This window comes from Leucoraja erinacea, chromosome 17 (assembly GCF_028641065.1).
Source record: "Leucoraja erinacea ecotype New England chromosome 17, Leri_hhj_1, whole genome shotgun sequence".
Classification (NCBI taxonomy): domain Eukaryota; kingdom Metazoa; phylum Chordata; class Chondrichthyes; order Rajiformes; family Rajidae; genus Leucoraja; species Leucoraja erinaceus.
Genome location: NC_073393.1, coordinates 19,271,598 through 19,292,608, shown reverse-complemented (window position 1 = coordinate 19,292,608; position 21,011 = coordinate 19,271,598). Strand labels below are relative to the sequence as shown.

At 47.0% G+C, this 21,011-nt stretch overlaps 1 protein-coding gene across 1 annotated transcript in view; it reads left to right on the top strand.

Moving 5' to 3' along the window:
* pnp6 (purine nucleoside phosphorylase 6) overlaps window positions 1–17,886 on the top strand; it is a 29,110-nt gene extending 11,224 nt beyond the window's left edge. Inside the window, exons 2-6 of the mRNA XM_055648742.1 lie at window positions 8,336–8,505; window positions 9,802–9,905; window positions 11,639–11,814; window positions 14,284–14,474; window positions 17,548–17,886. Of these exons, the coding sequence (XP_055504717.1) occupies window positions 8,336–8,505; window positions 9,802–9,905; window positions 11,639–11,814; window positions 14,284–14,474; window positions 17,548–17,747 (841 nt within the window). The 3' untranslated portion in view covers window positions 17,748–17,886. The remainder of the gene's footprint in view (window positions 1–8,335; window positions 8,506–9,801; window positions 9,906–11,638; window positions 11,815–14,283; window positions 14,475–17,547) is intronic.
* The last annotated feature ends 3,125 nt before the right edge of the window (window positions 17,887–21,011 follow it).

Here is a 21,011-nt window from a genome sequence, read left to right as displayed (position 1 = left end):
TGGCTCATTGGGGAAAAAAAAAGTAAGCAGGAATTTTCAGAACCAAGGATAACCGACCGGTAATGTTAAATGTCCGCCAAACTTCACAGCTGTGTATCTCCGGCTTATTAAAAGCTGTCTGGCTTCTTAAAAGTTGTCTCCACTCCTTCTCCCCCCTTCTTCCCCTTCTGCCTCCTCTCCCAGCTTCTCCCCCCTTCTCCCCTCTTTTAAAGGACTTACCGTACACTGTGTTAGCCGTCTTAATTAAAGCGCCAACCTTTCTGGTCATCTCAGTGTCTGTTTATATCACCTTGGCTTTGTACCATGTGAATTTCAGACAGCGCTCCCCCGCTTGTCCTGGCCCCTGCTTTTGCAATGTGTTTGTGTGTATGTGTGTTCCACTCTGACAGTCGGTGTCCCAGTTCCCAGTTTTTCAGGCGACTGCCGGCAACTTGACAGTCGCCAGCAGTCTGCTGTAAAATCGCCTAAGTGACATCTCATTGAATGCCTTCTTGAAATGTCAGTATAGTACATCCATCCCCTACCCCCCCCCCCCCCCGCCCACCCCTCTCCTTTAAATCCACAGCACTCATTACTTCTCATGGGAACTCCAATAAGTGCTCTAACATTATTTCATTTCACAAAACCATGTTGACTTTACCCGATTAACGTATATTTTCATGAGTAACATTCTATGGCATATTTAATAACAGGTTCTAACATTTTCGCTTTGACGCTGTTTAGCTAACTGACATGCAGTTTCCTGCTTTTAATCTTCCTCTCATTTCCGATAATAAAGTTTCATTTTTCAGTCAAATGGAATCTTCCCTGAGTCTACAAATTTTTGGCAGATTAAAAGCAATGCGTCCACTATCTCAACAGCCGCTATTTTTCTGAGCCCACTCTTTCTGGGTTGTTAATTGGATCAGAGAAAGGATTAGCTTCTCTGCAAATTCATCCTGACTGGCAGCATTTCAATTTGTGAAGCTTGCGTGCCGATTATTCCAACTATCAAAGAACAAACAAAGAGATAACGAGAACAGGGCTTAAAAATAACAAAATCATGGCTTGTGCTTTCTTTCTTCAGGAACCTTTGCAGATAATACTGAAAGGTATAAATAGTTCCTTTCGAATATGAAATACAACGTCAACAATTATTCAGGGAAAAAAGGCAAGAGGTAGATTTTTAGTTGTGTCGTTTAGTTTAGAGATACAGCGCGAAACCAGGCCCTTCGACCCACCGGGTCCGCGCCGACCAGTGATCCCCGCATAACACTATCCTGCACCCACTAGGGACAATTTTTACATTTACCAAGCCAATTAACCTACAAACCTGTACGCCTTTGGAGTTTGGGAAGAAACCGAAGATCTCTGAGAAAACCCATGCAGATCACAAGGAGAACGTACAAACTCCGTACAGACAGCACCCGTAGTCAGGATCGAACCCGGGTCTCCGGCGCTGCATTCGCTGTAAGGCAGCAACTCTACCGCTGCGCCACCGTGACCATGGGTCCGTCGGCTCACTCGTTCCGTCCACTTGTTGGATTCACTCGGCTTATGAGGCGCGGCAACTTCACACCAAATAACAAAGAATCTTTCTATTAGTCATAGTCTATTCCTGGCTGTATAAGCAGCGTAGACAGAATAGAGCATTAATACAAATTTCCACCCAGCAGAAACTTAACAAACATCTAACAGCCTTTGAACCCCCTCATTCATTATTTCTCTCCTTCTCTCCTCTTTTTCTCTCCTCCCTCTCCTCCCCCCCCCCCTTCTCCCCCTCCCCCCTTCTCCCCCTCCCCCTTCTCTCTCTCCCCTCTCCCCCTTCTCCCCCTTCTCCCCTTTCCCCTTCTCCCCCTTCTCCCTTTCTCCCCCCTCTCCCCCCCTCCTTCCCCCCTCCCCCCCTCCCCCTCCCCCTTCTCCCCCCCCCTCCCCCTCCCCTTTATCCCCTCCCCTCCCCTCCTCCCCCTTCCCTCCCCCCCCCCCCTCCCCAATTTCCCCGTCCCCCTTTTCCCTGTCCCCGTTCCCCCCTTCCCCCCGTCCCCCTCCCCCATCCCCCCCCCCATCCCCATCCCAGAAGGCTTAGTTTCAGAATAAAAGGATGTACCATTAGAACAGAGATGAAGAGGAATTTCTTTAGTCAGAGGGTGATGAAACTGTGGAATTCGTTGCCACAGACGGCTGTGGAAGCCAAGCCATTGTGCCTTTTTAGGGCAGAGATTGACAAATTCTTGATGAGTAAGGGGGTCAGCAATCTTTTTCCCTGTAAAGGAGTGCATGAGTGAGTGTGTTTTAATGCAGCTGTATTTGGCGAGGGTGTGTGCTTCCTTCACTACAAAGCCAGTGCAGAGGGATATCTCCAGCCAGAATAATTGTACTGACTGGGTTTTGGAGTTGTTGCCCTTTGTCAATATGTACAGAAATAACCTCAAATTCCAACTGGTGTTTTTGATGTGTGTCAGGTGCACGGTAGATGCAATAGAAAGATAATATAATGACACAGTGAGTAGAATGAACATTGGCAGTAATTCCATCAAAGAAATGAAGCAACCTTAACTGTAAGAACACGAAGCTGAGGTTTGATAATCCTGGAGAGGCTGCATTTACAGGGAGTATCAGAAACATCTGGGCCAATTCAATTCTCCTTTCAAGGGTATTTTGGAACCATGGGTACCTGTATTTTTATCTCACAATCAGTTGCCTTTTACAGAACCAATTTAACTGCATAGACCCAGCTTAAATTTTGGTTTGGTTCCTGTGTTTTCTTGGTTTATATACCAAGAATCCTCTTTTTATTGTAACAATAACCTGCCTTTGAAAAGTAGGAAGATATCCTGAGGCACTTCAGAGGAGGTTTACCAACCAAGAGCTTGGTAATCCTACCACAAGAAGGTAAGTCACAAAAAGTGAGCCACAGTGATGCAGTTTGCGGCATGACTCATGTTGCAGCGGCTCCTACAGCCTTTATTTTTTGTCTAGTTAAATGTAGTTTTTTTATTCTGTTTTTAACTGTGTATATGTTGGGGGCGGGGGAGCGGAGGGGGAAACTTCTAAAATCTCTTCCCTGCACGGGAGAACCGACCTTCTCCGTCGGGTCCCCATTGTCGTTGTGGCCTAGCACCGTGGAGTGGCCTCCAACCGGAACGACCTGGGGGCTCCAGTCGCGGAGCCTGCGGAGCTGCGGACTTACCATCGTGGGGCTGGCCGGCCTCGGAGTGTGGGGAGCGGTGGTGGCTCGCTGCTGCGGCCTGACTTCGGAGCTCGGAGGCTCCAGCTGCAGGCCTGTGGACTGTGATATCGGGAGCTCGCGGGTCCGGGTGGGAGGCCGCTTTTCGGAGCTCCTGCAACGCAACTTCTCCAGCCTGTGTCACGGGGTTGGAACGACCTGGAGCGGGGTTGTACATCGCCCGGCGCGGCTCTAATGGCCGCGGGACATTCCAACGCCCGCCGGGGGCTCCAACTTTGTGACATTTAGACCTGGAGCGGGGCCGTACATCGCCCCACATGGCCTTAAATGGCTGTGGGACTTATCATCGCCCGCCTGGGGCTTCGACATCGGGAGAAAAATGGTGCAGTGGAGAGAAGAGACTTTGCCTTCCATCACAGTGAGGAGGAGATTCACTGTGATGGATGTTTGTGTGAATTGAATTGTAGGTGTGTCTTGTAGGGATTGTTTTGTTTGTATGGCTGTAGAAACGGAGTTTCGTTTGAGCCTCACTGAGGTTTCAAATGACATGGAATAAATATTGTATTGTATTGTATTGCAGAAAGGTGGCACAGAAGCACTAGACCCCATTACCTCATGGCTCCAGAGACCTAGGTTCAATCCTGACTTTGGGTGCTGTCTGTGTGGAGTTTGCACGTTCTCCCTGTGACCGCATGGGTTTACCCCAGGTGCTCTAGTTTCCTCCCAAATCCCCAAAGCATACTGGTTAATATGTTTATTGGCCACTGCAAATTACCCCCACTGTGTTGAAACTGGGCAGAACTGGTGGGAATGTGGGGAAAATAACAAATATTGGGGTTTCTGTAGAATTGGTGTAAATGGGTGTTCAATCGCTGGTGTGGAATCGGTGGGCCTAAGGCACTGTTTCTCCTATGACCCGATGGCAAAGTTTGTCCAGATATTAGATTTAATTAGATAGTTCACACTTCAGGTAGAAGATCCTTCATCACGTCACGTTAATGGCTATGAAAACGCATCCGTCATTGATGGAACGATGAGAAAACACCACTGGGGAAAAGCAGTGCTTTCACAGGGAGAGTGGAAGAGGATGAAGATAGTTAAAGTATGGATGAGAATTTTGGAATGTCATGGTTGGAGGCTCCAGAAAGTGTGTGTGTGAGGGTATCAGCAGCCGCAGATCTGGTCCTAGCTGGGTCGGTGTGGGGGGGCTGTCTTGACAATGAAATAGTTATCTGGCCGTTATTTCACTGACAGGTAAGGATGTAGTACAGCTGGCAGTGAGAAGGCGGGAGTTGTGCCCAAGGACATGACCACCGAGGGTCCCAGGGACCACGATGTTTTGCCACTTGGTTGGAGGACATGCTGTTGTCCCAAGACTGCGTGTTGGGCAGGTTCTGTGGGCGAGGGAAGTACATCAAACCGATGCAGCTGCCATCAGATAAACCTCTCAAATAACCCCAGACCCCTCAAACCTCCCTCCTTAAACATCGCCAAATGTTCCGCACAGCCACAAACATCCCCATCCCCCAAGTATCTCCACTCCCCAAATATCACCACCCCAAATGCTATGTATATTTTTAATAGTATTTGACAGTTCCACCTTAAAAACGATTCTGATTACCAATCCTATTTATGCTTCTCACAATGACCTGAACTCCTCCAGTAACTCCTTCAGCCTCCAACACTCCAGCGACAGCAATTCAAGTTTGTTGACCTCTCTTTATACATAATACTTTCTAATCTTGGCAGCATTCTCAAAAATCTCTTTTGCACCCATCCCCAAAGCCACCACATCCTTCCTGTAATGCAGTGTAAACCTCCCAACACACCTCATACACGTGTGCATATATTTGCAGGTGTAAACATGCGAATGTCATATGTGTTAATTACTGATGTGTGTATGGTGTGCACATGTATGTGTTTTTATGTATGTGCATTTATGCATCTGTGTGCATATACGTGTGCATTTGTATCTGTGTGCGTGAATAAACTATCTGACTTAACATTTAGAGATCTTTTTTACCGATGAAGCAGAAACCTTCCAATTAATGTTCCATGTTGACATTGAGCATAAGATGTTACTTTAACAGTATAAATATTTCAATGCTCCAGCAGCTTAATCTGGAAACCTCTCCTCACAAAGGCTGCACATCAACTCTTGTACAATTCCCCTACTGATCCACAATCCCACCTCTGGACATCGGTCTGTGTCTCGCAGATTGGTGTGGCCCTAATTTCCTCAATAGAACCTCCCTCCACAATTTCCAGCCTCAGTCTCCTGCCCACGACTGCACGTCTGGAGAGACGTTACTGAGGGCTCTAACTGCGCTGCTGCCTGTAACTTGGATAGAGTCCCTGACCTGTCACGCATGCTACGGTGAGAGAGTTATACTGCTCATTCGCATGGAACAGTGCATTTAACACACTGTGGGGAACCTATTGTTAACAGCTGCCATAAAATATTCGGTTGTTTTAATCTGTAGCCCCAGTCTCACCTTATAAATGTCGAACTTTAGAAACGAGTGACGAAACCCTGATACTCCTGTCTCTCAGCACAATGTCACTGTCAGCCAACTGATTGGGAATGAGAACCAAATTGTCCATTAACACTTCCCGCTCACTCCCTAAATACCTCCCCTTCACCTGGCCTCCTCATTCCATCCTCTCCCTCCACCTTCTTCCTCCCTCACCCCTCTCATCCTATCCCGCACGTCACGAAAACCGCGCCCAAGTCTCTCCAACTCAGACCACCTCACCTCAGCATCCTGCCCCATGCCCGGTCCTGTGCAGCTCACACACCTGCCTCACCGCACTCCAGCTTTTGTAGTATACGAGCCAGCCAAAGGCAAATGGGACTGACAAGATTGGGCAACTTGGTCAGCAAAGACGCATTGGGCAAAATGGCCTGTTTCCTTGCTGTGTGACTGTGTGCTGTATGAATCTAGTCCCTACCCAGTTCCCACTGCAAACACCTCAACCCCACTTCGTCCCAACTCCATCCCTCTCCTTTCCCAGCACAGTCCAGCCAAATACTGCACTCACTGCCTCCGGTACATCCTCCACACTCAACCCGTCTCTCCCCTTTCGCAAATAAATACTTCTCATCGATGTTCACGAAGGAGAAGGGCATTGTAATTGGAGAATTCTGGGTGGGAATTGGTAAAATTCAGAATCATATAAAAAAATAGATGTTAGATGATGGGGATAACTGTATGAATCACCAGGACCTGATGATATATATCCCAGATTGCTATGGGAGGAGATTTCTGGGCCCTGACGGGGATTTTTAAATCTTTGCTGACCACGTCGTCATTTGCCAGATGACTGAATAACAGTAAATGTGGTGCCTTTATTCAAGAAGGGATAAACCTGGTAACTATAGGCTAGTGAGTTGAACATCAGTGGTAGGGAAGTTATTGGGGGAAAAAAAATCAAAGGTACAGGATTAATCTGCACTTGGAAAGGCAGGGATTGATAAGGTATTTAAAGCACAGATTTGTTGGTGGAAGATCCTGTCCGATTAATTTAATTGAATCTTCCAAAATAATGCGATTTAGCTAGAGATGGTGCCGAAGTTTTGCACATGGATGTTGCTAGCTCTGCAAGGCTTGAATCATAAGGAGAGACTGGATAGGCTGGCACTGCTTTCTCTGGAGCAAGCGATGCTGAGGGGTGATCTTATAAAGATGTATAAACTCCTAGGTGGCGTTGGTGGTAGATAGTCAGAGGATTGTAAAACTAGAGGGCATAGATTTAAGGCAAGGGGGGGAAAGACTTTGTTTCAGAGGTTGAGGGGTATGAGGAATGAGCTGCCAGAGGAAGTAATAGAAGTGAGTACAATTAAAACATTTGAAAGACATTTATATATGGATAGGAAAGATAGATACATGGATAGGAAAGATTTAGAGGATGGTGGACCAAATCCAGGCACATGGGATTATTATAGATTGGAGAGATCCGCATGGAGAGATTGGGCCAGAGGGCCTGTTTCTGTGGACTATAACTCTATGACTCCAACAAAATATGTGGATGAGGGCAGTGCAGTTGACTTCAGTAAGGACGTTGACAAGATTCCATCTGGTAAGTTGATTCAAAAGGTCAGAGCCCTTGGGATCCAAGGTAGATAGGATCCAAAATTGTATTGGTAATGGGAGGAGGATAGTGATGGTGGAAGGTTGCGTTTGTGTTTGGAAACCTATGACCTCTGGTGCACTAAGGGGATCAGTGCTGGGACCCATAGTACTGATAACATACATGAACAATTTCAATATGAAATAATCAGTAAGTTTGCTGATGGTATGAACATTAGTGATATCGTAAACAGTGTGAAGGAAAGTTCGAGGTCACAGGAAGATATGGATGAGTTATTAAGAGGAACAGAGTGCAGAGTGAGGAACCAGATGGAATTTAATTCTAGTAAGTGCACGGTGATGCACTTTGGCAGAACTAATAAGGTAGGAACATACACAATAAGTGGTGGCCCAAGGACCATTGAAGATGGTGGAATAAGTAGATAAGGTGGTGAAGAAGGCACATACTTACCTTCATTAGTCAGGGGCAAAAGATATAGAAGCGAGGATATCATGGTACAATTTCATAAAACGTTGTTCAGGCCATTGCTGGAATACTGTGTGCAGTTCTGATTGCTGCACTTTAGGAAGGACACGATAACAGGCAGAGGTGAGTCATTGGGATTCTCTGCCTGTGATGAAATGTCACATGAGGAGAGATTGAAAAGGCTGAGTATTTTCCTTGGAGCAGAGGAGACTGAGGGAGGGCCTGATCAAGGTGTATGAAAAGGTGGGAGGCATTGATTGGGTAAATATTTAGAGATTTTTAAGTCGGGTTTAGGGTAAAGGGGATCAGAGGAAGCATTGTTTCCCACTTGGGTTGCTAGAATCTGAGATGTAGTACGTTAGGGAGTGGTGCAGGTAGAGACACTCACAGCACTTGTGAAATATCAGGACGAATACTTGAAGCATTGAGGCAGAGAAGGTTGTGGACCAAGAGCTGAATGAGTGAAGTGTTTGATGGCCAGCATGAATTGAAGGGCCTATTTTGCTGCTGTATGACTCTATGCTTCCACCTCCTGTGCTACCCTTACCCCCACCGCATCCTCCCCACGACTGTCGGCACTCTGTCACCCTCTCCCCTCTCTCACCATTGCAGCGTCCCATATGATGACTGTAAGGAGACTGCTGATTGGTTGTTGGCTCAGACCAGCACACGGCCCTGTCTGGCTGTCATCTGTGGGTCAGGCCTCGGGGGACTCGCCGACCTGCTGAGCAACAAGACCGAGATCCCGTACGAGAAGATCCCGGGATTCCCTCGGAGCACAGGTTAGCAGGCTCGCTGTCCGCACCGATAACACACTGATGCCCCCAGTACAGCATGATAATACAGTCCAGCAATACACCCGGGCAACACACTCTGCTGTTCCCAGTACAGCACAACAACACACTGCAGTCCCCCAGTATACTAGACCAACAGCACACACTGCAGTCCCCCAGTATACTAGACTACAGCACACACTGCAGTCCCCCAGTATACTAGACCAACAGCACACACTACAGTTCCCCAGTATACTAGACACTGGCGCACACTACAGTTCCCAGTATACCAGACTACAGCACACACTACAGTTCCCCAGTATACTAGAATAACAGCACACACTACAGTCCCCCAGTACACCCCTTCCTAGTCCCCATTGTCCCCCAGTACAGCTGACTACATACTAATGTCTCCCAGTGCACCGAACTACAGCTCATTCTATAGTCCCCCAGTATACCACACCAACATCACATGCTACAGTCTCCCAGTATACAAGACAATGGCGCACACTAAAATTCCCCAGTACATCCCATCCTAGTCCCCACATTCCTCAATAGAGCTGACAAATCTACATACACCCCAACTACAGCACACACCATGGTCTCCCAGTATACCCTATCAAAAGCAAACACCATGTTCCCCCAGTACACCCAGCCAACAGCACACACTTCATAACCAGGTACACCCGACCAACAGCATACACTATATGCACCCATTAACACTGACACTGCAGTCCCCAAATACATCCAGCCAACAACACACACAACAGTCCCTCAAGTACACCCAGACAACAAAAACACTATGTTCTCCCAGTACACCTGCCCAAAAGCATATACCACGGTCCCCAGTACAGCCGGGCAACACACACACATTACTGACCCATTGTTGACTGGGAAACACTCAGTGGAAAAGATTTAGACAGGAGGCAGACACAATTGTAGCATCTAACAGGTCTTTATATAGGCACGTGGATATGCAGGGATGGAGGGATACAGATCATACGCAGGCAGCCGACATGAATTTAACTTGGTATAGTGTTCGGCATGGACATTGTGGACCAAAGGGCCTGTTCCTGTGCTGTGCTGTTTTATGTTCTACATTTTACCAGTATACCTGACCAACAAGAAAGAGGCAGCAACGAAGGTGGGAGGAGAATTTCCTTAGTCCTTCCATGAGTGATCAGTAACAAACACCTCCCATGGCCCACTCAAATCTGCCCAGTATTCAGCCAGAATATAGCTGAAGGCTACTTTAAGGGTCATGGCTGGAGGTAAATCTATTGAATGCTGTCCTATGTCTTTAAGTTCCAGGGCACGAGGGAAAACTGGTCTTTGGGGAACTGGGTGGTAAACAGTGCGTCTTCATGAAGGGCCGCTTCCACTTTTACGAAGGCTACAGTATCAACAAGGTGCGTATGTGAGTTGTGTGGGTGAGTTGGGTGTGTGGGTGCGTGTGTGTTGGGTGTGTGCTTGTGCTTATGCTGGGTGTTACTGTGTAGGCATGGTCGGTGCTTGTGTGTGTCTTGTGCTTCTATGTGTGCTAGGCGTGCGAGTGTGTTGGGTGTGTGTGTGTTATGTGTGCTTCTTTTCGTGTCCATCTTGTTACCAATGTTGACCTCACTGTCATCGTCCGTCCTGATAAGGACACAAGCCTCCAGCAACAATCAGTGGAACCCATCACTTGTTGCAGTAGATGATGGTGGTAACAGAATTAGCTCAGGATACTTAGTTTCCAGCTCCACGACGTGGACGCTTCTGCTATGGGGCCTTCTTTGTGCTGTGTGTAGCCATCTAAAGGAAAACAAATTAACCTCATTTCTGCTTTAAATGGATGACCCCTTATTTTTAAGCTATGGTCTGGATCAGGATTCTCCCACAAGAGGATTCATCCTCCCCATCAAGATTCTCCAAATTTGTTTCAATCACACACTTGAGCTTCTAATCTCCAGTTATAAAGGCTGCGCATCCATTCCTCAAGTCAACCTGCTTACCCTTGTAACTTTTCACCCTCTTGCTTGTCAATGTGGAGTTGACTAAGAGCCAGCGTGGAAGAAAGGTCAAGTGTCGGAAGGAACTGCAGATGCTGGTCTAAACCGAAGATAGACTCAGAAAGCTGGAATAACTCAGCGGGACAGGCAGCATCTCTGGAGAGAAGGAATGGGTGACGATTTGGGTCGAGATGGGTCTCGACCTGAAACGTCACCCATTCCTCTCTTTAGAGATGCTGCCTGTCCCGCTGAGTTATTCCAGCTTTTTTTTGTCTATCTTAAGAAGAAGAGGCAAGGGTGAGGTGAGGTGGGGTGGGGTGAGTGGTTGTGAAATGAAAGTGGTGACTGGTTGGGTCCCAGGCAGCATAATGCAAAGATCCTATCCCCAAACTGGCCTGACAGTCACTGACAGATAGCCAAACTGGCAGATCTTTGCTAGAGATTTTCTCTAATCTGAGGAAAGACATTCTTGCCATAGAGGGAGTACAGAGAAGGTTCACCAGACTGATTCCTGGGATGTCAGGACTTTCATATGAAGAAAGACTGGATAGACTCGGCTTGTACTCACTAGAATTTAAAAGATTGAGGGGGGGGATCTTATAGAAACTTACAAAATTCTTAAGGGGTTGGACAGGCTAGATGCAGGAAGATTTTTCCCAATGTTGGGGAAGTCCAGAACAAGGGGTCACAGTTCAAGGATAAGGGGGAAATCGTTTAGGACCGAGATGAGAAAAAACATTTTTCACACAGAGAGTGGTGAATCTCTGGAATTCTCTGACACAGAAGGCAGTTGAGGCCAGTTCATTGGCTATATTTAAGAGGGAATGGCTAAAGGTATCAGGGGGTATGGAGAGAAGGCAGGTACAGGATACCGAGTTGGATGATCAGCCATGATCATATTGAATGGCAGTACAGGCTCGAAGGGCCGAATGGCCTACTCCTGCACCTGTTTTCTATGTTTCTATGCCTTTTGTCAAAGGTGTCAAGAGTGTTAAATGTATTTGTTATTTCTGGCATCTATGTTTTGTACACCTGGGAGTCATGAGTGGATTTGTAATTGTGAGGTGCAGCAGCTGAGTAGAGGTGCTGGCTGCACCAGGGAGTCTGGTTCCTCCACGAGCAACACATTGATGTGCTGTGCCGCTCCTCCACAGGTGATCTTTCCAGTCCGTGTCTTCCGTTTAATGGGAGTCCAGGCCCTGATCGTCACCAACGCTGCTGGAGGGCTGGGCGAGAATTTCCAAGTGGGTGATCTGATGGTCATCAAGGACCACATTAACATACCGGGCTTTGCGGGGATAAACCCCCTCCTCGGCAGCAACGATGAGAGGTGAGTCCGCAGCGAACGGCCAAGTCTCGCAGAGTCCTCACCTTCCCAATTCTTGCATCTGTAGGTGTTTGTTAGCCTATTCGGTGATGTGCCGTATCTCATTGAACTTCTAAAACAGCAGATGTGCTGGTGCACCTGTGTTGCACGGGTTTGATGTCACTGCAATTCATTGATCCCTGCTGCACATGAAGTCTTTTATTACATCTGCAGTTTGAGGGTGAGAAGGGGAGGGTACTGTTTTTCAAGCTGTAGTGATATTATGGTATGTTTTAAACTGTTGGATGTCAATATGTAATTGGTAGATTTGAGTATTTTGATGTAATGTGACAGTCTATTTTGGCTGGGAGTCAAATTCATTACAAGATACTGTTTGTCATAGAGTATTTGGGGGAGGGAGACTGCAACCTTCACATGGTCCGTCTTGTCTTGACGAATGCAATCAAACTGGCGTGCACAATCAAATAGAACAAGTTGTTCTACAACTTTAGACTGTGTACGCAAGAAGAAGAAGATAATTTTGAGGAAGACGCCAGGCAGTTTGGGGAATAATGCTGTACATTTTGAAAGATATTGTATATTTTAATTTTTATTGGTGGAATATTAGATTCAGTTTATTTGACATAGCAGCATATTAAGGAGGATTTGTGATTCAATTTGAGGCAATTATGCTCGCTGGTGGATGCCTTGTGAGAGGGTGGTGGAGGTATTGTGCAAGTGCTTATACAGATACCAGGAAATACAAGCACTTGAAGCACCAGACATACAGACCAAATGCTGGTAAATGCGATTGGAATATGTGGGTAATTGATGGTCAGCAGGGATATGTTTAAGAAGGAACTGCAGATGCTGGTTTAAACCGAAGATAGACACAAAAAGCTGGAGTAACTCCTCCTTAGTCTGAAGAAGGGTCTCGACCCGAAAAGTCACCCATTCCTTCTCTCCAGAGATGCTGCCTGTCCCGCTGAGTTACTCCAGCGTTCTGTGTATATCGTCAGCATGGAAATGATGGGCTAAGGACCCATTTCTGTGCAATGTCCAGCTATTACCGCTTCATATTCAATGGCACTATCACCACTGAATTCCTCGCTATACAGATCCTAGGGTTTACCAGTGAGCAGAAACCGAGTTGGAATATCCATGTTTAGTTTAGAGATACAACGAGGAAGCTGGCCTTTCCAGCAGACCAGCAATCCCGCACACTAATGCCCCTGTCCCACTTAGGAAACCTCTGGAGACTTTGCACCCCACCCAAGGTTTCCGTGCAGTTCCCGGAGGTTACCAGAGGTTTTTGTCAGTTTCCCTACTTGCTTCCACTACCTGCAACCTCCGGCAACCACCTGCAACCTCCGGGAACCGCATGGAAACCTTGGGGGTGGGGCGCAAAGTCTCCAGAGGTTTCCGTTCAGGTTTCCTAAGTGGGACAGGGGCATTACACTATCCTACACACACTACGGACAATTTATATTTATAGAAAGCCAATTAACCTACAAACCTGTATGTCTTTGGAGCATGGGAGGAAACCGAAAATCTGAGAGAAAACCCTCGCAGGTCACAGGGAGAACGTGCAAACTCCTTACAGACAGAACCCATAGTCAGGATCGAACAAAAGTCTCTGGTGCTGAAAGTGCTCTTAGGCAGTGACTCTACCGCTGCACCACCATGCAGCCACATGTGCACAATGAAGCTACAGAAGCAGGTCAGTGGAGAGGGGTCCAGTGGCCAGTAACTCAACTCCCAACTCCCCATAGCCTGACATCCATCTCCAAGGCTTGAGTCAGGAATTTGATGGAATACTTACTACCTGCCTGGATGAGTGCAGCACTGAAGAAGCTCAACACCATGCAGGACATAGCAGCCCTATTGGCAGGAATGCTATCCACAACTATTCACTCACCCCACCAGCCCTGATACACAATAGACCAGTTTGTACCGTCTACAGGATGCACTGCCAAGCAACTCACCAAGATTCCTATGGCAGGAACTACCGAATCCACCACCTCTACCACCCAGAAGGACAAGGGCAGCAAAACCATGGTGAAGCCACCACCTGGAAGTTGCCCTCCAAGCCACACACCATCCTGACTTGAACATAGATCACCATTCCTTCACCATCGTTGGGTCAAAATCCTGGAACTACCTCGCTAACAGCATGTGGATTGACCCAAGGACAGTGTCGGTTCACAAAGACAGCTCACTACCACATACTCAAGGACAATTAGAGATGGGCAATTAAATGCTGTCTCAGCCCGTGACACCCACATCCCTTGAATGATGAAAATAAAGTATAGCTCTACACCCTGTCAGAGTTCCAGTTAGGGATGTTGTATCTACACTATATCAAGATGTATTTTGAGGAATCTTAGACCAAATGGCACAGTGCTTTGGGGAGGAAATTACATACTTTGCGAAATATTTTGTACTCTACTGTTTCAGGATGTTTTGTAAATGTCTGCCAACCCTGTTCCTCAGATTTGGTCCACGATTCCCGTGCATGTCGGATGCCTATGACCGGACCTATTGCGGGCTTGCTTTGGACAGCGCCTTGGAGCTGGGATACCAAGACTTTGTCCGCGAGGGGGTATATTGCATGCTTACTGGACCAAACTACGAGACAGTGTCAGAATCTCGCATGCTGAAGACATTAGGAGCAGATGCAGTGGGTAGGTTCACACGCCACCCGCACAAACGACACAGTGCATTAACATTGGTCTGTAACCCCCTCACCCCAACCTCCCCTTCTCTCCCGACCACCATCATTCCCTATGGGAGATGTCCATGTGGACAGTGCTGCACTTCCACAGATGAGGTGGCTGTTGGGAGCATTTGGTTAGTGAGGTGCTGTCTTCCTGCCAATGTTTCCATGTGGTCCCAACATGTGGATTCCAGCTTCTTAAAACCCATCCCAACTACTGTTTGAAAGATTGAAAAACTGAGGGTTATGGGCAAGATTGAATGCTGGAGCAGGCTTGAGGAGCTGAGTGACCTTCTCCTGTGCCTGTTTTTTTGTCACAGAATAATTGAGTCATACAGCCCCTTCGATCAAAATGCAGATAACCTTATACGCTGGTCCCAACTGTGCATTTTACCAATATCCCTCTAAACCTTTCCTATCCTCGTATCTGTCCAATTGTCCTTCAAATGTAGTTATTGTGCCTGCCTCAACCACTTTTTCTGGCAACTCGTTCCATACACCCACTACCCATCTTGTGTGAACAATCTATCCCTCAGGTCCGTATTACATCTTTCCCCTCTCATTTTATATCTATGCCCTCTCATTCTTGATTCCCAAAACCCGGGGGGGGGGGGGGGGGGGGAACTGAGCAATCCCCATATCTATGCCCTCATGATTTTATATACCTCTATAAGATCACTCCTTCAGCCTCCTGACCTCCAAGAAACAACCTGCCCAACCCTTTCCTCTGCCAGTCCCTGAAGTCCTGACTGCATCCTTGTAAATCTTTTCTGTACTCTTTACAGCTAATGGCATCTTTCCTCTCGCAGGATAACCAAACCTGTGTTCTTCCAATGGCCATGGTCCAGAGATTCCCAGGAGTCTGCTCTCATTTTTAAGCGTTGAGAAACATACCCTGAACCTTTTCCTTCCTCTGCCTGGCAATCTCTTGTGACAGACAGGTCAGATACTTGGAGAAAGTGACATGGCCTGCCCAGTGTGGATGCCCGAATGTAACAAGGACTCAACACTCAGGATGTTGGCCTGCGAGAGGACGCTGAGGTTGCTTCACTTGTCCTTTGTGGAGCTGAATTGGCACTTAGATTACAATCACCATGACAACTGGTGAAGGAATTCTTAATGTTATTCAAACACTTAATTGCAAAGACCGAGTCTAATTGCTCAAAGCTGGCACTGCCACAATGTACTATCTGTCAAGACATGAGGAAATAGACTTGGTCAGACTTGGAGTTCACTCTGTGTTATGGGTCCCGGATTCGATCTCTCTCTGTGAGTGCCAGTCTTTATGATCCCAGGTTCTCTTGTTGGTCCAGAATTTGATACAGAGTTGTACCCTTTATCCAGGACCCATCCCCCTCCCGCTTTTTCCCTTGTCCTCCAATGAGACAGCACCAAATCCAGGTCCAACCCATTTCCTAGGTCCTAGTGCCATTGCGAGGCTATTTGCTTCCATAGTGTCATTCTTCCTCTACCAATTGCACAGTATCTTCATGCCTGCTATGGAACCAATCAGGTACAGAGGAGTGTGGAACTGCTGACAGGTTCGTGCAAGGATCCAATTCGCCACAAGAGTCATGTGACCAGTTGGATGGCTTAACCTAAGGAGTTGCCTCCTGTTAGCATGGTAACAACCAACCCTTCTACCTGGTGCCTGAGGGCTCAGGTGCATTGGAGATCATAGAGAGGACCCATTGCTTCTTAGCTCGCTATAGCCAGATGATCAGCTGCTTCCATTTAATTAGTCCTCTGAGACCTTGGGTCTCAGTGCAGAGTGCGAACTTCCTAATATATGGTTGCTTCTGAAGCTGAAAGAATTGGAATACTGTCCCATATCACATGCTAGTCCAGTTCATTCTGTGATCAACCCATCCTGGCAAGTCATTCCTTAGACTAATTTGTTCTCAACCTCTATACTTGAGGGCAGACACTCAGAGATTGGTACAGCTCTGAAACGGGCCCTTCAATCCACCTGATCCATGCCGATTGTGATCTAATTTACCTGCAGTAATCTAATTTACCTGCAGTACCCACTTTCCTATCCAAGTATTTAAGAAGGAACTGCAGATGCTGGAAAATCGAAGGTACACAAAAAAGCTGGAGAAACTCAGCGGGTGCAGCAAGGGTTTCGGCCCGAAACGTTGCCTATTTCCTTCGCTCCATAGATGCTGCTGCACCCGCTGAGTTTCTCCAGCTTTTTTGTGTACCTTCCTATCCAAGTACCTGTCCAAACCCATTTTAAACATTGTAATCGTATCTGCAAACCCCCTCCTCTGACAGCTTATTCCAGATACCCTTCGTATTTTGCTAACAATCTCAGAGAATTTCACAGACCATCACATCAATCAACCCTTGAATGTAGCAACCTGTGTGTGTGTGTTCAAGCTGTGCACACTATACACTCTTCCATTCTGTGACAGCTGTTCCAAGCCTCTGACTATCACCAGCCTCCAGGGGATGACAAGGAGAGAATGCAGGTGATCTCTCTCCGGTGCCTTGCGGTGTCCCGCTGTCGGTAGTCTGGGCCTCATAAGCAACAGGAGGGCAAAGATTACTGGTACGCACTGGACCAGGAGTGGACCACAAGTCTCCAATCAGCCACTATATATAAAGTTATGTAGACCCAACACCAGGTCACCTTGGGTGGCTCAGCAGCGCAAATGCCAGTTCCTCGTGTGACCTTCAGCCTGTGGAACAGGTGGACGATGGGTTACAACCTCTGCCTTGAGTAAATCCATGGCATTAGACTGTAAAGGGAAAAGGCCCGCATGGAGAAAGCACACCAAATTGGCCTGGATACTTCAACCACCTATGTCTGCACTGTCATTTGTACGTAGCTCCACTCATCCAACTGCAGCAGCAAGCAAGGCCACACAGTCCAGGGTCGTGGAGATGGTACACACTTCACAGCTACCTCACAATCTTTAGTGCAGGACCTCAGGATCAGATCTTTCACACCACCCCCTCTCTGGGATACTCCTCTTGATGGCAGTACAGGGACCCCTGCTGGGAGGTTAGAGCGCTGACAGTGTTTCCCATTGCAGGCATGAGCACGGTGCCGGAGGTAATCGTGGCCCGGCATTCCGGTATGCGAGTCTTCGGCATCTCCCTCATCACCAACCAGGTAGTGATGGACTACAACAGCCGAGCGAAGGCTGAGCACCAGGAGGTGCTAAAGGTAGCCCACGACCGGGCTCATGCCCTGCAAGCACTGGTGGCCAAGGTGGTGCAGAAGATGGAGTGAGGGCAGCACCACTCACTACCTGCGCAGGAAGATCAACAGCAGCAGGCCAGGCTGCCCACCCTCCACCGAGCACACGATGCCCACCTGCTGGGTTGCAGCTTCCTCAGCACCACACTTCCCTCCACAGAGCCTGCTGCCCCCACCCACCCCCTCCCCAGACACCCCCCCCCCTGCCCTAGACATCCCACCCACCCCCCCAGACATTCCCCCGCGCTAGACACATCCCACCCACCCCCCTGCTCTACACACATTGCACCCAACTAATACACGTCCCACCCACCCCAGATATGTCCACCCCACCCTATACATGTCCCCTCCACCCTAAATATGTCCCACCCAACCCAGACACGTCCCCACCCTAGACATTTCCACCCTATAAATAATAATAATAAACTTTGTTTCGGACTCGAGGTCCAGACAAGGGGCAACATTACATAAAAATGTATTGCATAGTAAAAAATATCATAGAGTACATATAAAATCTTAGTATATCACTTATGAAAGCATCATAAATAATATATTTTTAAAAAAACGCAATACATGAATTAAAATCCAGAATATAAAAATGATCAATGTCCTACGAGACAACAATACCAGTGTCTCCACAGATGGGATTCGTAGCGTGTAGTACTAAACGTTATGTTTGACAAGGCCACAATAATTACATTTTTAGAGTCATTTATCCTGCAAATGAATTTATACATATGATTTCTTAGGATAGCTTCTAAAGTACTGACTCCTGCAGCCACAAACATGTTTCTAGCACTACACCATCTAGGTTTCCTTAGCAGTGTTACACTATCATATTTTCTCTTTTTCTCCCTCCCACTCACCATTCCCCTCTACTCTCTCATACTATCTCTCTTCCCCCACACTTTCTCCCTCCGGGCCGCAGAGATAACAACGGATTGCTCAGCAGAGCATAGGAGATAGAAGTTTGCAGAGTATTTCCAAGTTAATATTTGCACAGTAGAACCATAGATAGAATCATAACACCATATAGGACAGAAACAGGTCCTTCGGCTGACCTGGTCCACTCTGACCATGATACGTATCTACACTAATCTCGTTTACTGACATTAGACCAATACACTTTACACCTTTCCTAAGTACCTGTCCAAATGCCTTTTAAAAGTACTTTTATCAGCCTCCACCACCGCCTCTGTCAGCTCATTCCAGATATTCACCATCCACTATGTGAAAAACATACTCCTCAAATTGCTGCCTTCTCATCTTAAACCTGTCCTGAGAGAGGAATTCTGGCTATCTATCCTATCTATGGCCCTCATAATTAAAAAAAACCCCTGTCAGATCACTCCTCAGCCTCCCATGTTCCAATGAGATTAAATTCAGCTTGTGCAACCTGATAACACCAGCCCTCCAATCAAGACTATGTCCTGATGAATCGCTTCTACACTCTATTGCTACCACATCCTTCCTAATCACACTAACAAATGGTTTATGTCTGAGCAATAGCTTGTTTATTTTCAAAGCATTGTCCTTCAGATCCACTTAATATATTTCATGCTGATTACTGTAAAGGGAACCAGAGCTCTTCTGATATCAATTGCCTGTAGCTCTGTAACTTTTCCTATACAGACAGTGTAGTTTGGTCAGTGCGAGGTCAGTGCTATTGGCACCATCCCCCAATTCGAAGAGTCCTTGTTCCAAACATAGATTGACACCATTCAAGTTAAAGGTGTGGCCATGAGCACTCATGGCGTGGGCCTCAGCTGTGCTTGCTGGTTACATCGAACCGTCCTTGTTCCAAACATTGGCACTGACCCCCTCTTTGAAGAAGTGCTGCTTGGTTCTCTGCTGCATTAGTTGTCCTCAAACCAGACTCCCAAACTATAAGTGGTGTGCAATCCAGCTGGGTTCCTCAATCCCCTTGAGCCCCGGGTGAACGGTGGCTTGAGAGTGTCATCTTCTCTCATGTAGGTCTCCCAGGATCGACATGATTTGCTTCCATCCTGATTTGTGGGCTCTGGAGGTGGATGTTGAGGCCGATATCAGGACTACAGCTGTGACACAGATGGGATAGGAGGTGGTTGGTGGGTGGGTGGGTAGTTTGGTAATATCTTCCTGTGGCAGAGTTTGGACTAGAATGTCCAACTCACAGTCTTGTGTTATGCATGTGAATGGTATGGGTTGCCCATCTTTCTTGACTATCTTCAATCTGACTTTACTGGACTTTATCTTGCACTAAATGTTATTCCCATTATCATGTATCTGCACACTGTGGATGGCTCGATTGTAATCATGTATTGACTGGTTAGCATGCAACAAAAGCTTTTCACTGCACCTCAGTTCACGTGCCACTAAACTAAACTGAACTGAAGAAAGGAGCTAAGTTAGGCCCTTGCTACTGGTGATGTTTGTCTGAGAGAGGATGCTGACATTGGTTCACTTATCCTGCCAGCAGATCTGGAGGAATTTGCAGATACCACATTGGTGGCATCTCACCGGGTTTGCTGCTGTAGGTAGAATTAAACAGGAGTCTGATTGACCATGTCTGATTGCACTGATTTCACTGCAGTCTGATTGACCTTGTATTTGGTGCTGGGTTTGAACCCTTCATCTTTCAACCCTCTCTTCCTCGGTCAGCCAAATGGTGAATTTCACCATCGAGATCACCCATCATTGAGAGGTTGCTCCCATGGTGTTCCCCGTTTACTAGATGGTAGATGGTGATTATGGGGAGATGAAGAGTGAGGGTGCCTGTGATTATTTCAGGAAAAGTGAGTTATCAGCCTCACAGCAAAAAAGTTAAATGTTTGTAAGAACTCAATGGGCCAGGGCAATTTTGTCAAGGAAGAGGGATGGTCAATAGTGTGGGTTGAGACACTGCATCAGGGTCTGAAGACTACAGCATCTTCAGTCACTGGTGCCTTCATTTTACTTTCTCAGTTGCCTCTGATTTGTTATTTCATTTGGCTGTCCATTTGGAGTAGTGCTTAAAATGGCTGGATGATACTGTGAACATTGTGTACACTCCTCCACATCCCACATCCTTCTCAAGAGGGGATGTTACAGTAAAATTCCAAATGACCAGAGAAATCTCCAGTTGGTCCTATCCTGCACAACCTCCCCCTATAGCTCAGGCCCTTGAGTTCTGGCAACATCCTCATAAATCTCCTCTGCACCCTTTCCAGCTTGACAGCATCTTTTCTATAACATGGTGACCAAAACTGAACACAATACTTGAAATGTGGACTCACCAATGTCTTATACAACTGTAACATGACCTCCCAATTTCTCTTC